Raw genomic sequence first — 16,830 nt, forward strand, 5'->3', positions numbered from 1 at the left:
ATAATAAGTAACGAGAACAATAATTTTCAAAATACCACCTACAGTTCCATTTAAGAGAAAGAAGGCCCAGGAGCAGTGGCTCACACCTGTAATCCTAGGACTCTGGAAGACTGAGGCTGAGGCGGGTGGATCACTTGAGCCCAGGAGTTCAAGACCAGCCTGGGCAACATGGAGAAACCCCATCTCTAAAAAAATACAAAAATTAGCTGGGCATAGTGGTGGGTGCCTGTAGTCCCAGCTACTCGGGAGGCTGAGGGGGGCGGATCACCTGAGTCCAGGAAGTAGAGGTTGTGGAGAGCCATGATCCTATCACTGCACTGAGTGACACCAGCCTGGGTGACAGAGACCCTGTCTCAAAAAAGAAAAAACTATTGTATATTACCTGAGTTGCAGAAACCTGTTATGGATTTAAATGATGCAGTAATAACCACAAGTAGATTTAAGTCCCATCATATGGAAATGGGACTAATACCTTGGCTACACTACTATTTCTCGACCTGGGGAGATTCTGCCCTCAGAAGACAATGGGCAATGTCTGAAGATAGTTTTGGTTGACACGATGAGGGGTGAGAAGGAAGAGGTAGGGGCTGCTACTGGCATCTAGTGGGTAAAGGCCAAGGATGTCGCTAACCATTTTATAATGAATGGGACAGACCCCACAACAAAGAATTAACCAACCCCTAATGTTAATAGTGCCAAAGCTGAGAAACCCTAGGCTAGAACAGCCTTCTCTCTTCCCCATTATTAAGGAGAAATCCCAGAGCTTCTTAGAGTTCTTATTTGCTGTGCTACCTGTGAGATTGCCCCCATTTATTTAACAATATGAATAAACTTACAGATTTAGGACAGAATACTTGGTGCTGAAGTATAACTGACATTTGAGTGTCTGCTATGTGCCATAAACTTTTCTAAATACCCTTTACATATATTAGTTATCAAAACAACCCTCTCCTGGGTAGGGACATTATCCCCATTCTTCAGATAAGGAAACTGAGGCACAAAGAATAATGTTTCCAAGTTTGTACAGTTACACACAGCAGAGGTGGGATTAAGACCCTGAAAGTTTGACTTCTTGACCTGCAGTCTTTTTTTTTTTTTTTTTTGAGACGGAGTCTCGCTGTGTCGCCCAGGCTGGAGTGCAGTGGCGCGATCTCGGCTCACTGCAAGCTCCACCTCCCGGGTTCACACCATTCTCCTGCCTCAGCCTCCCGAGTAGCTGGGACTACAGGCGCCGCCACCACGTCCGGCTAGTTTTTTGTATTTTTAGTAGAGATGGGGTTTCACCATGTTAGCCAGGATGGTCTCAATTTCCTGACCTCGTGATCCACCCACCTCGGCCTCCCAAAGTGCTGGGATTACAGGCTTGAGCCACCGTGCCCGGCCAGACCTGCAGTCTTAAGTTTTTAAGTTTTAATAAGTTGTGTTTCAAACATTCTGGGAACTGAATTGTAATCACAGTGTTGCAGTAGGAACCCCAACATTAAATCATACCTCATTTCCCTGTTGATCCAGATCTTGCTCCTCCTGTTCCGAACATATAAAAATAAAAATGTCAGCTATAATGTAAAATGAAATTCCACACCATTAAACCATAAGGAGAAAGAAACAGTGATATAACCAGACTGTCATTTCTGACCCACAGGATCGGGGGCCTCAAGGTTATATTCTTCCTAAGACTCTGAAGTGTGTGTGAGAGAGAGAGAGAGAGAGAGAGAGAGAGAGAGTGTGTGTGTGTGTGTGTGTTAAGAAAGTAATGTCATTCAAGAGAAGAAGGGTAGTTCTCTGAGGCAGAGGAGGTGGGAACTGAAACTTTCATATAAAGTATATGTTAAAGCAGCAAAAGTTACAGGGAGAATTTAAAATGACAACTAAGGTTGATAAGTTTGCCAGGAGAAAAGCAAATGGAGAATTCTGGTAAACATCACTTTTATTTTTAAATATTTGTTCAACAGTTTTGGATAAATTTTTCCCATATCCCATAAAATATGCTTAATTTTGTTTGCTTACTTAAGAAAAATCTATCTGGAGATAACCGACTGTCTCAGTCTGTTCAGGCTGCTGTAACAGAATACCTTAGACTGTATAACTTATAAACAGAAATTTTACTTCTTACAGTTCTGGAGGCTGGGAAGTCCAGCATCAAGGCACCAGCAGATTCAATGTCTGATAAGGGCTTGCCTCAAAGATGGCACCTTAGGCTGGGTGTGGTGGCTCATACCTGTAATCCGAGTACTTTGAGAGCCTGAGGTTGGGGGATCCCTTAAGCCCAGGAGTTCAACACCAGCCTGGGCAACATAGGGAGACCTCATCTTAAAAAAAGATGGCACCTTATTGCAGTGTCCTCATATGGCAAAAGGGCACTCATTCATGACAGAAGAGCCCTCATGACTTCACTTCCTAAAGGCCCAACCTCTTAATACCATCACACTGGGAACTTAGGTTCCCATATACGAATTGTGGGGGGGTACTAACATTTAGACCACAGCACCTACTCATGAAAGAACATTAATAATTAACACCTCTAGTGAGCAGTTTTGAGTCTAGGATTTACAGAACACAAGAATAATGTACAAATTTTAAGAGCCAAAATGAGTTTTAGTATTACTAAACAACAACTATTCATCAGGGAAAAAAAGAAAATAGTAATACAGAATCCCTGTAAGCATTATCTGCACTAAACTGAGCACACAATTATAACTCAAGCTTTACATAAAAATGCTGGAGACAAAAGTAAAATTTTTTTATTTGGCCTCTGTTTTAAACCAAGTTATTAAAAAATAAACAGGCTGGGCATGTGGCTCATGCCTGTAATCCCAACACTTTGGGAGGCCAAGGCAGGCGGATCACCTGAGATCAGGAGTTAAAGACCAGCCTGGCCAACATGGTGAAACCCTATCTCTACTAAAAATGCAAAAATTAGCCAGGTGTGATGATGCATGCCTGTAATCCCAGCTACTTGGAAGGCTGAGGCAGGATAATCGCTTGAATCTGGGAGGCGGAGGTTGCAGTGAGCCGAGATTATGCCACTGCATTCCAGCCTGGGCAACAGAGCAAGACTGCCTCAAAAAAAAAAAAAAAAAGCAAGAAGATGTACACATTCATGTAAGAAGATACACAGAAGGCTGAGCTTGCTGTACTTTTAATAGAACAATTAGGTAATCATCTTAGCTGGAAAAATACAAACTTCTCACTGGTTTTGTAACCAGGGTACTTGGCTCTTTAATGGTGTACCCATTTTCAACATTATATAAGACAATATAGCATACAGAAAAGCTTAGAGAAAGTGAAAATTTATTTTCTACTCATCTTCAAGACAATCCCAATTCTCTTTCCTTTTTTTTTGAGACGGAGTCTCACTCTGTCGCCCAGGCTGGAGTGCAGTGGCGCGATCTCGGCTCACTGCAAGCTCCGCCTCCTGGGTTCATGCTATTCTCCTGCCTCAGCCTCCTGAGTAGCTGGGACTACAGGCGCCCGCCAGCATGCCTGGCTAATATTTTTGTATTTTTTTAGTAGAGACAGGGTTTCACCATGTTAGCTAGGATGGTCTCGATCTCCTGACCTTGTGATCTGCCTGCCTTGGCCTCCTAAAGTGTTGGCAATACAGGCGTGAGCCACGGCGCCCGGCCTCTCTGTCTTAATTTAACTCAGTTCCCATCAGAATCAAAGCCTCTCCATAATACTGATTACTTCCTAAAGGCTTGTAACAAAATTTTTACCAGCTATCAATACTACCATTTCATGCTTAGATAAGATATTGCAATTTTAGTCTTTCAGGTTATATTTCTGAGATGACATTCCATTAAGAATAGGGTTACCCACTTGTCTTGGTTTTAGCACTGAAAGTCCCATGTCCTGGGAACATGGATGTTTAATCACCCTAGGATGATTAAATCACCCTAATAGGTGATTTAATCACCTATTAGGAATAGGATGGTTAATCACCCTAATTAAGAAGCAGAAGCCCACATGTATAGTAGCCTTACCTTGTCATCATGTGGATCATCTACAGCAAAGTCTTGTAACTCATGAGTTATAACCTCAAGGAACGGAGTTTCTTTCTTAATGTTGTCAGAGATCCTTTGTCCACCTCTGGGTTTCTGGGGCTGTTTCTTCACAGGTTCATCCTTTGTTTTTCCTTTCTTCCCCTTCTTCCCTTTTTCTTCTCTGTTTGAACCTGCAGACTTTAATTCATAGAGGAAACATTAGTCAGTGTTAAGAATGTATTGAATGCCCGTCATATGCTAGGCAGTGGACTAGATGCCCATTTGAAAAGCAAAAGAAAAAATGTTTTTAGATGTTACTTACCCCCAGCAATTTCATGATAAGTTCACGGTCTTCTTCATCCTGGTCTTTGTATTTTTCTTTCATTTTTTTCATTTTACTCTACAAAATCAGAAGATTTTGGTTGGAAATATTCAGCAGCAAAAAAATGTTAAATACTTGCAAAGAAATGGTGTTACTTTATATTCTCTGTCAAAAATGCTTAGTGAATAAGGCACTATTATAATAAACAATATGAAGTCTACAAAGTTGGATAACTGAAGTCCTCATCCTCAAGGAATGTACCATAGGGTGGAGAGAAGATACACAGAGAAGTAAGGATAAATTAACACAACATAATGAACTGCGAGGAAGAAATAAAGTAAAACAGTATTGGAAAAGCAAGTCTAAAAAGAAAGAGAATAGTAATAGCAAGTCATCACATTTGGTTGGAGTCAGGGTACACATGGAAGAAGAATAAGAAATAAAGCAGCAAAGCTAGGCTAGGCACTTATTCTAGAGGCTTTCAAGACTCTGTATTTTATTAAATAAACCAGTTATTCTTTACCCTGATTACATCCCCAAATCACTCTAGGGGTTTTAAACTATAAACATCTAGGCCCCACCCTAGAGATTTTTGTCTTGATTAATTGTATTAGCTGGGACCAAAATAACACATTTTGAACACTGTGAAGACTTCCCTAAACAGGACACAAATGCCGTAAAAGAAGACTGATAAATCAGACTTAATTAGAATTTTAAAATGCTACTCATCAAAAAAGACTATTAGAAAAGTGAAAAAGAGCAAGCCCCAAAGTGTGAAAAGCACTTGCAATACACATATCCAAGAAAGGACTTGTTTCAGGATTGGAGAGAACTCGTATACATCAACTAGAAAGATAGGACAAACCAATTTTTAAAATAGGTGCTTCGAGGTCCAAAAAACATGAGAAAGTGCTCAATATCATTAGTCACCAGGGACATGAAATAAAAGCCAAATGAACTATCAGCATATATGCACACTTAAATGACTGAAAAAAGAAAACCTGACAATACTAAGTGTTACTACGGATGGGGGGGTAACTGGACTCTCATACACTGCTTGGTGGGAAACTGACACAGGTACTCTGGAAAACTGACTGGCAGTATCTAATACAGCCAAACAACATGTATGCCACAACCCAGAAAATTCCACTCATATATATATGAACAGAAATGCATACTTATGGATCCAAAAGTCATGTGAGGGTCTGGCACGGTGGTTCACGCGTGTAATCCCAACACTTTGGGAGGTCCGGGCGGGTGGATCATCTGAGGTCAGGAGTTCAAGACCAGCCTGACCAAAATGGTGAAACACCATCTCTACCAAAAATACAAAAAAAAAACAGCCAGGCATGGTGGTGCATGCCTGTAATCCCAGATACTTGGAAGGCTGAGGCAGGAGAATCGCTTGCACCTGGGAGACAGAGGTTGCAGTGAGTCAAGACTATGCTATTGCACTCCAGCCTGGGCAACAAGAGTAAAACTCTGTCTCAAAAAACAAAAAGTCATGTGGGGATATTCTTAGAAAGTGGCAAGCATGAGCCTTCCAGCTGGGCGCGGTGGCTCACGCCTGTAAGCCCAGCACTTTGGGAGGCTGAGGCAGGTGGATCACAAGGTTAAGAGCAAGACCATCCTGGCCAACATAAGTGAAACCCCGTCTCTATTAAAAATACAAAAATTAGCTGGGTGTGGTGGCATGTGCCTATAGTTCCAGCTACTCAGGAGGCTGAAGCAGAAGAATCACTTGAACCCAGGAGGAGGAGGATCCAGTGAGCTGGGATCACACCACCACTGTACTCCAGCCTGGCAACATAGCAAGACCCTGTCTCAAAAAAAAAAAAAAGAAACTGGCAAACAAGCATGAGCCTTCTGGGATGCTGGAAACATTCCAAGTAAAGTATCTGGATCTGAATGGTGGTTTCACAGATGTGTGTGCTTACAAAAATTCACTGAGGCCGGACACGGTGGCTCACGCCTGTAATCCCAGCCCTTTGGGAAGCCAAGGCAGGCGGATCACGAGGTCAAGAGATCAAGACCATCCTGGCCAACATGGTGAAACTCTGTCTCTACTAAAAATACAAAAAGTAGCCAGGCATAGTGGCGCACGCCTATAGTCCCAGCTACTCGGGAGGCTGAGGCGGGAGAATTGCTTGAACCCGGGAGGTGGAGGTTGCAATGAGCCGAGATCGGGCCATTGCACTCCAGCCTGGGCAACAGAGCGAGATTCTGTCTCAAAAAAAAAAAAAAAATTCACTGAGCCAAAGATTTGTGCATTTTACTATTATGTACACTGTACCTCAAAAAATTGAGAAAAACTATTGTTACCAATAAACTGGACTGAGAAATGGAAAACCTGATGACAACAGAGTTTCTTAGAAAATACAACTTCGGAAAACCAACTTCAAAAAAAATCCCAGAAAACCTAATAAACCTAAAGTTATTAAATAAACTGAAAATAGTTCTTAAAAATCTCCTCACAATAGCCGGGCATGGTGGCACACATCTGTGGTCCCGGCTACTAGGGAAGCTGACGTGGGAGGATTGCTTGAGCCCAGGGGGTCAAGGCTGCAGTGAGCCAAGATTGCAACACTACATCCCAGCCTGGGCAACAAAGCAAGACTCAGTCTAAAAAAAAAAAAAAAACTCACAAAACCCAAAATATTAGGTCTAGTTTTATAAGCAAATGCTATCCAATTTCAAGGAACAATCTCCATTTTGTGACAGAGTCTTGCTCTGTCACCCAGGCTAGAGTGCAGTGCATGACCTCGGCTCACTGCAACCACTGCCTCCTAGGCTCAAGCAATTCTCCTGCCTCAGCCTCCAAGAAGCTGGGACCTTACAGGTCCCGCCACACCCGGCTAATTTTTGTATTTTTAATACAGACAGGGTTTCACCATGTTAGCCAGGCTGGTTTCAAACTCCTGACCTCAGGTGACCCAACCGCCTCAGCCTCCCAAAGTGCTGGGATTACAGGCATGAGCCACCGTGCTCGGCCACAATCTCCATTTTATACAAAGTTCTAGAGAGCAGAAAAAGCGGGAGAGGTCCTAAACTTATTTTATGAAACTGATATAATGTGTAAACACAAAAACCAGGCAGAGGCCAATTAATAGATTTTGCTCAAGTAATATACCATACTGACTGATTAATAGAGAAAATAATGCAATAGGCTGGGCATGGTGGCTCATGCCTGTAACTTTAGCACTTTCAGAGACCAAGCAGGAGGATAACTTGAACCTAGGAGTTAGAGACCAGCCTGGGCAAATTGGAAGACCCTGTCTCTAAAACTAATAAAAGTAAAAATTAGCCAGGCATGGTGGCACACGCCTGTGGTCCCAGCTGTTTGGGAAGCTGAGGTAGAAAGATGGTTTGGGCCCAGAAGGTTGAGGATGCAGTGAGCCATAACCATACCACTGCATTCCAGCCTGGGCGACAGAGTGAGACCCTGTCTCAAAAACAAAAAAACAAGCAAAAAGAATCCAACAGATACAGAAAAACCATTCAGAGACATTTAGCTCATCATTATTAAAAAAAACTTTCAAAAAGGTATCCTCCAACAACCCAAAGGAAACATCCCACAATGATAAAATCTTAGAAACAGTTCCTTTAATGGCATTAACAAAGATATACACAATTACTACTTCTATGAAACACAATAGTTTTGCTTTTCAGTCACTGCAAAAAACATGGGGAAATTAAAAGATATTAAGACTAGAAGAAAAGCCATAATTTGCAGATGATATGACTGCCTACAGATGAAGTATTAAAATTAGTAAGTGCTCTGTAAGATTGCTCATTACTAGATCAACATGAATGGTGTCTTCCCATGTACCAGCAAATAACAACTAGGAAATGAAAGTTTTAAAAATAGGTAGGGCGCAGTGGCTCACGTCTGTAATCCCAACACTTTGGGAGGCTGAGGCGGGCAGATTGCTCTATTATAGTTTTATAATTGCACAATTATGGTTTTCCACAGGAAGACTCAAAGTGGTTAAAATGACAATTCCCCAGAAAATAATCTAAAAATTTAATGTATTTTAATAAAAATTCTATCAGGATTTGCCTTGAAACTTAACCTATCTGCAGAATATTTCATTGTAAAAATGCATCATTTATTATTTCATATTGTTGTACACTTAAGATTAATTGAAGTTTTTGTGCTACTACAAATATAAACTTCAACGTCCTCAGTGCATACCCATCATTTTTTTTTTTTTTAGGATAAATTCCTATAAGAGGAATTGCTGAGTCAAAGGGCAGAAGCACTGTTAAGACTTTTGACTGGAATTCCCATGTTGTACACTCAAACATTTACTGAACGACTGACAATGTAGCATCTATTAAAATGATGGGTAAAAAAAATTCCCCAGGTTTACACAGCATTTCTTTCATCACTTTTTTTTTTTTTTTTTTTTTCAGATTTGCCATTTGTTTTATGATTTTATTGGTGGTTCTTTACTTTCTCCACCTGCAATGCACTGTGGTACCATTTTCACATGGTTAGCCATCATTCTGAATATTTCATATCCTCTCAAATGATTTTGCAATATTATTTTATCACATACTAAAACACTAAATATCAGGTAGTGGTCCTGTGTCTAGATTTTATTCTGTCTCACTTTTTTGTCTAGCTATTCCTATGTTAATAACATGCTGTTGTAAAAATTCTAGCGTTAATTATTTTACTACCTCATAGGGAAATCCCTCAATTTCTTAGCTATTCTCAAGCATTTACTCCTTTTAAAATAAATTTAGAATTATTTTATCAAGCATTAAAATCTCAATTCTGATTAAAGTCATGTTGAAATTATATATGAGGAGAATTTATATTTTTATTATGTTGAGTCTTCCCTTCCTTATGCACATGTCCATTTATTTGCAGCTCACTGGAAAAAAGCATAGGAAAATCTGACCTCTACAGATGAAGGAAAGATCACAAAACATATTTATATAGATTATAGCGGCTGGGCGCGGTGGCTCAAGCCTGTAATCCCAGCACTTTGGGAGGCCGAGGCAGGCGGATCATGAGGTCAGGAGATCGAGACCATCCTGGCTAACACAATGAAACCCTGTCTCTCCTAAAAAATACAAAAAACTAGCCGGGCGAGGTGGCGGGCGACTGTATTCCCAGCTACTCGGGAGGCTGAGGCAGGAGAATGGCATAAACCCAGGAGGCGGAGCTTGCAGTGAGCTGAGATCCGGCCACTGCACTCCAGCCTGGGTGAAAGAGCAAGACTCCATCTCAAAAAAAAAAAAAAAAAAAAGATTATAGCCTAGTGTGGTGGCATGTACTTGTGGTCCCAGCTACTTGGTAGGCTGAGGTAGGAGGAATGCATGAGCCCAGGAGTTCAAAGCTGTAGTATGCTACAAACATGCCTGTAAACAGCCACTACACTCCAACCTGGGCAACACAGCAAGGCCCTCTTAAAAAAAAAAAAAAAAAAAAGATTGCAAAGAAATTTAAATTTTAAAAGAAGTACACTGATAAATTAGTCCATAATCCCCTCACTTTTATACTGCTACAGCATTTTTTTTTTTGAGACAGAGTCTCGCCATGTCACCCAGGCTGGAGTGCAGTGGTGTGATCTCAGCCCACTGCAACCTCCGCCTCCTGGGTTCAAGCAATTCTTCTGCCTCAGCCTCTCGAGTAGCTGCGACTATAGGCATGTACCACCATGCCTGGCTAATTTTTGTATATTTAGTAGAGATGGGGTTCACCATGTTAGACAGGCTGGTCTTGAACTCCTGGCCTCAAGTGATCGACCTGCCTCGGCCTCCCAAAGTGCTGAGATTACAGGCATGAGCCACTGCATCTGGCTGCTACAGCATTTTGAAGAGTATATTATATTGTAACCAGACATGGTGGCTAACACACCTCTAGTTCCAAGCACCTTGGGAGGGTGAGGCAGGAAGATCACTTGAGCCTGGGAGTTTGAGACCAGTCTGGACAATATAGTTAGACCCCATCGCTACAAAAAATAAAAAGAATTAGCTGAGTATGGTGGCATGCACCTGTGTGGTCCCAGCTACTTGGAAGACTGAGATGGGAGGATCACTCGAGCCTAGAAGTTAAGGCTACTGCAGTGAGCCCTGACTACACCACTGCATTCCAGCGCGGGTGACAGAGCAAGACTCTATCTCGGGAGAGCTGGTGGGGGCGGTGTGGAAAGAGTATGTTCTATCACAAGTACTTCTTTCTTCATCATCCACCTTTAGCAAAATATCTAAGAACTCTAACCAACATCGAAAAATTACTGAGCTAAATTCTCAATAAATATCAGCTCTGCTACTTAACTAGCTGGGCGACTTTGGCAAACCATAATCTCCTATTACTCTTCAAAATAAAATGAAAGCTTCTGTGCAGATGATCTTGAAAGTCTAAATAACTTCCAGTAGTGATCTCTATGTTCCCCAAATGCTGTATCTACTCAACTAATTTTTAGTCAAAGGATATCACAAAGGATTATTTTTTGGCCTACATTTTCTATTTCACTTCAACTTTAAAAAATTAAAAAGGAACCTCACAACTTAACTGTGAACCATATAGATCATCCTGAAGTTTACCTTTTGTCCTCGTTTCATTGGCTGTACAGCCGCAACATTTTTGCTTGTGTTCTGATGAGTTTCAATGTGTACAGTACTTTCTTTTTCTTTATCCTTTCCCTCTATCACTTCTAAATCTCCTGAGTCACTTGGAAGCTTTTTCTTTTTCATTTCCCTGAATAAAAAAGACATGGAAACATCTCATTCTTAGAATTTCAATTCTTAGTGCCCTAAAAAAGTTCCATGGGAAAGGGCACATATACAGTATATAAATGGTCATGGCTTCTGCTTCACTTGTTAATCACCAAGTTAGAAAATACAAAGATGCTCAAAATCATCACGTAGGAAAAAGATGAAAATTTTTCATCTCTCATGGATTTCTTTCTTTCCATCATCCAAGCTCAACATATTGTCACCCCTGACTCATCCTTACTCCCTAGGCACATTTAGCCCCTGAACACCTTAATGGCCAGGCACTGGGATTTGTACTCTTTGTATCAACATAGCGTTGGGAGGTCTTAGGCATTTAATAAAACATTTCTTGACTGGTTGGTTGACTAAATGGATTAAAAAATACACAGGTTAAGAAGGAAGGGTAAATTTTATTACTGTGGTGTTCTTCTTTCTGTTCCCAATGCCAACGTCTTAGTTCAAGTCCTCATTACATCCCAGAGTCTACATATTCTGAATTTTTTTTAACTTTGTATTTTTAGTAGATACAGGGTTTCACCATGTTGGTCAGGCTGGTCTTGAACTGACCTCAGGTGATCTATTCGCCTCAGCCTCCCAAAGTGCTGGGATTACAGGCATGAGCCACCACATCCAGCCATTACCTTCTGTTTTAATCTTCCTTAATCATTTGCCTATGTCACATTCTCTTCGTATCACTTTAAAGGGTAGAGTCCAAAATCCTTAGCTTTTAAGTACTCCATTTTTAGTTCAAATTTACTTCTCCAATCATATCATCTACCATTTAATAAACAAACTTTCTCTTCCTTCCCACTGAGTCTATTTATCATTTCCCCAAAGCACTATGCATATTACCCCAAAGAAGCACTCCCCTTTGTTAATGCTAATTCTCCTTGGAGTCTCCCTCCTTCATTTACTTAACCGCTAACATATCTTTCAAGGTGTACTTCTGATGTTATTTCCCCAAACATCTGAACTCATAGCAATCTCTTACTCTTGAACTACTTTATCACTTTCAGATACTATTTACATATTTATGACTACTTCCTGAATCCAGGACTCAAAAGCCTCTTTAAGGCATGAGCTTTATACCTTACCTCTTTGTATACTCAGTAAGTATCTAGCACAGTGCTATATGCTCAGAATTCTCTGTAATTGTTTAATGATTATCTTTCTCAAATGAAAAGGCTTTACTGTCCATTCCGATTTAGGGCCTCTTCCTGGAATGCTTTAGTTGTCTTAGTCTTTCCCACCCTACAGTAGTCGTTTCCTTCCCTTCTGCCCTTGCCTTGCTTCTACTTGCTTCCTGAGACCTGCTAATAAAAAAAAAAAAAAAAAATTGGCCTGGCCTGGTGGCTCACGTCTGTAATCCAGCACTTTGGGAGGCCAAGGCAGGCAGATCACGAGGTCAGAAGATCGAGACCATCCTGGCTAACATGATGAAACCCCATCTCTACTAAAAATACAAAAACAAAATTAGCCAGGCGTGGTGGCAGGCGCCTGTAGTCCCAGCTACTTGGGAGGCTGAGGCAGGAGAATAGTGTGAACCTGGGAAGCAGAGCTTGCAGTGAGCCAAGATCACGCCACTGCACTCCAGCCTGGGCCACAGAGCGAGACTCCGTCTCAAAAAAAAAATAAAAAATAAAAAATAAAGTCTTCTGCCTTATGTAAAACTTTCCTAATTTCAGGTATTCCTATTTATTCCTGACAATATTACCCTAGAACTAGTCTATGTAATACACTGAAATCATTATTGTACATGTTTATGTAGTAAAAGCTCTGTCTTATTAGAGCAAGTCCTCAAATAACATAATTTAATTCAACATCATTGTTATAACTTTGATGAGAACGAAAAACAAAATTGATTCCTGGCCATGGCCACCATCTGTGCAGAGTCTACATGTTCTCCCCATGTCTGTGTGGGTTTTCACCAGGTACTCAGGTTTTCTCTCACATCCCAAAATGCGCATGTTAGGTTAACTGGCGTGTCTAAAATATCCCAGCATGAATGAGTGCCCCGCAATGGAATGACATCCTGTTCTGGGTTGGTTCTGGCCTGTTGCCCTGATTTGCCAGGATAGGCTCTTGCCACCAATGACCCTTAACTGGAATAAGCAGTTGAAAAACGAATGAATGAATGAATGACAATATAAATGTCAAAAATTCATAAGCTAAACAATAGTAATACAAATGTACAACAATAAACAATGTAGTATGAAAGTGCTTAAAGAACGTGCCATATTTTTGTTTTTGAACCTCATGGTAGTAGGAGGTACTCTACAATTTTCACTTTGCAAACAGTCCTTGATTTAACCCACTACCACAACTACCATCACTCATTGATTTACCAAAAATTGGGTAAATAATTATCGTGCTTGCTTTCATTAATCTTTCTTATATATATGTACAGTTTATATTTATTGTAATGTTTAGTATTAGAAGTGTTTTCAGTCTTTATTTAGAAGTTTTGTGATAGTTTTGTGACCAAAAATATGCCAGAGGAACTTAACTCCTGTTTATATCAATTAGCCCATGGCAAAACTGGTTTCATCACACATTGTTTCTCTTAAGTCCAAGTTTCCAAGAACCTACTGAAAATGTTAAGTGGGCTGGGCGCAGTGGCTCATGCCTGTAATTCCAGCACTTTGGGAGGCCGAGGCGGTTGGATTACGAGGTCAGAAGATCGAGACCATCCTGGCTAACACGGTGAAACCCCATCTCTACTAAAAATACAAAAAATTAGCCAGGCATGGTGGCCGGTGCCCGTAGTCCCAGCAACTTGGGAGGCTGAGGCAGGAGAATGGCGTGAACCCAGGAGATGGGGCTTGCAGTGAGCTGAGATCGCGCCACTGCACTCCAGCCTGGGCGACAGAGTGAGACTCCATCTCAAAAAAAAAAAAAAGAAAATGTTAAGTGAAGGCCGGGCATCAATGGTTCATGCCTATAATCCCAGCACTTTGGGCAGCCAAGGTGGGAGGATCACTTGAGCCCAGGAGTTCAAGACCAGCCTGGGCAACATGATGAAACCCCATCTCTACAAAAAACATAAACATTTTTGTAGTGGCATGTGCCACTACAGCTACTTGGGAGGCTGAAGCAGGAGACTGCCTGAGCCTGGGAGTTTGAGGCTGTAGTGAGCCACAACTGCACCTTAGCACTCAAGCCTGGGCAACAAAGCGACACCCTGTCTCAAAAAAAAAAAAAAACAAAAAAAAAAGAAAATAAAATGTTAAGTGAAGACTTACTCTACTAGGTCTATTTCATTGATTACAGTGACAGATTAGGGCCCTTAAACAGAAAAATGTATTAGAGCTTAATATTAACAACGAAAAATTTCTGCTAAATCTTGGTCAATTTAATGAAGGAAGTCTTTAAACAGCTAAGTAATCTGTGGTAGCGGAGCTATCAATTAAAAAAAAAAAGAAAATCATGCTTTTTAGTTAGATAACACAGATGTGTTTACCTTCTTTCCTTGGCTGACAAATGTCTCCGGCTCTGTGATTTACTGTCACTCTATTAAAACAAAAAAACAGGCAAATGCAAACATCACTATTATTAATTTTTTGAAAAGTATTAAAAAGTAGAAAATGATTCCTTGAGAATAGGATGTTCTTCATAAAACTGAAAATAGCTTACGGAATTAGAAGATTCCTCTTTTGAAGCCAATTTCTGGAGGGACCTATGAAAATAAACAGAACGCAGTCTCCACCAGCCTGTAAAAGACACTCATTTACAAAGCCCCCAGATGTTCCCACACCACACTCTTAAGTACTGGCAATCCAACAGATTTTCAGATTTGGTAAAGTGAAAAAAACATACAACCAAATTGCTCCTCTCTCCACACTTCCATATACATTTTAAAATAGGTGACGTGTATTGAAAACTTACTGTGTGTCAGGCACTGCCAGGTGGTATACATGCATAAATCCCCATGAAAGGGATACCATTCTGTTTTCACCAAGAAGGAAAGTGAAGCTTAAGCACAAAGTAACTTTACCAAGGACACACCCTAAGACCCAACACTGGTCTGTCTGACTCCTAGACTGTTCTAAATTACATCGTTAATTATGCATTTATAACTGTGGACTATTTACCTGATGATCTGTAAAACATTATGTAAACTAAAACACATTTCTTTGATGGAACTGCCTTTGTTATGTTTTTAGCATTTATAACCATTTAGTTGTTTCTCTTTGGATCTAGTTTGGCCACTCTAAATGCACTGTATTTTTCTACCCTGGGCCTGGGAATTTCTTTGCAGAGAGACCCAATCAAATGGTGAAAAAGCAGTAAAACAATGGAGGGTAAAAGTACTGATGTCAATCTTGGTATTTTCTTGGTAAGGATTACCTCATCATCATTCTCGGCTTACACAATAATATGTAAAATTTTATTTTTTAATTACCTTTGGGGTTGAAGGTGGGACAAGTCAATGGTAGTATCAGGATAATTTAATGTCTCTTCCCCTTCATCCTTCATTTCACCAACAGGATCCTGATCTTTTCTAACCTCTTCATATTCTCCTTCATCTTCAGAGCTTTCTTCCTGAATGAGCTCCTCATTCAGTTCATCTCTACCACTCTGAACAGTGATATCCTCTTGGTTAACCTGAGTCATGAGTTCTACTTCTACAGGAGGAGTTTCATGTTCCTCTTTATCCTCATCACTGCTAGTATCACCTCCATCTGTAGAATTACCATAAGGAAAGTCAGTGTGGGACTACCAACCATGCCAGGTCATTTCCTGAAAACATCATAAAAATATTCCACTGACTGTTTCTCCCATATTTCTCCAAAAAATCACCAGAAAAATGCCTGATCGTTCCCAAAGGGTACTCTTAGACAAAAGAATAACCTGTATCATGAATAGGTTGAACTAAATGATCTCCAAGATCCTTTACCACAATAAATTTCTTGGACATTGCTACCCTTTCAACAATGAAAACCACAACTTTGCCTTAGTTGGGTATTTCCAAAAAGCAAGACAGCAAAATTAGTTGTATAACTTTTGCTGCTATTATAATTTGCACATAAAACTTAAATACATATTATATAACACACATAACAGGTGCTCATTCTTTTGCAAAGGAACTAATAGTAGTAATAGGGTCTACTGTCTCACCTGCAAAATGACATGCCACCACTCATCTGACAAGGATGGTTACAAGAATAGAAAATAATGTAAATAGGCCAGGTGCAGTGGCTCACGCCTGTAATCCCAGCACTTTGGGAGGCCGAGGTGGGTGGATCACGAGGTCAGGAGTTCAAGACCAGCCTGGCCAAGATGGTGAAACCCCGTCTACTAAAAATACAAAAATTAGCCAGGCGTGGTGGCAGGTGCCTATAATCCCAGCTACTAAGGAGGCTGAGGCAGAAGAATTGCTTGAACCCGGGCAGCAGAGGTTGCAGTGAGCCGAGATTGCGCCACTACACTCTAGTCTGGCAACAGACTGAAACTCCGTCTCGGGGATTAAAAAAAAAAAAAGAAAAGAATGTAAATAAGGCACTTTATACAGTCCCAGCGAAATGGTGAGCCTCAATCAATAAAATCTTACAGCACAACAGTAATAGTAAATGAAACAATGCAATATTTCCTGTAAAAAGGAATGACCTTAGCAGAGAGAATAACTACAAAATAGTTTAGTGGGAATATTTTCTGTAGTTCCTTTAGGTAGGCAGGTAAATTTATTCTAGCAACTATAATTACTCTCTACTTGAAACAAATATTTTGCCTCCCAGGTTAAAGCAAGCCTCCCACCTCAGCCTCTTCAGTAGCTGGGACTAGAGGCGCTGATTT

At 40.6% G+C, this 16,830-nt stretch overlaps 1 protein-coding gene across 2 annotated transcripts in view; it reads right to left on the minus strand.

Annotated features, from left to right (window-relative positions):
- NEMF (nuclear export mediator factor) overlaps positions 1-16,830 on the minus strand; it is a 70,861-nt gene that overhangs the window by 1,936 nt on the left and 52,095 nt on the right. For both annotated transcript variants that reach the window (XM_007986623.3, XM_007986621.3), the window contains 7 exons: positions 15,440-15,719; positions 14,671-14,713; positions 14,498-14,547; positions 10,867-11,020; positions 4,306-4,383; positions 3,984-4,181; positions 1,492-1,524 (listed from right to left, as the gene is read on the minus strand). In XM_007986623.3, coding sequence (XP_007984814.1) covers positions 1,492-1,524; positions 3,984-4,181; positions 4,306-4,383; positions 10,867-11,020; positions 14,498-14,547; positions 14,671-14,713; positions 15,440-15,719 — 836 coding nt within the window. The remainder of the gene's footprint in view (positions 1-1,491; positions 1,525-3,983; positions 4,182-4,305; positions 4,384-10,866; positions 11,021-14,497; positions 14,548-14,670; positions 14,714-15,439; positions 15,720-16,830) is intronic.

Source organism: Chlorocebus sabaeus, chromosome 24 (genome assembly GCF_047675955.1).
Source record: "Chlorocebus sabaeus isolate Y175 chromosome 24, mChlSab1.0.hap1, whole genome shotgun sequence".
NCBI lineage: Eukaryota > Metazoa > Chordata > Mammalia > Primates > Cercopithecidae > Chlorocebus > Chlorocebus sabaeus.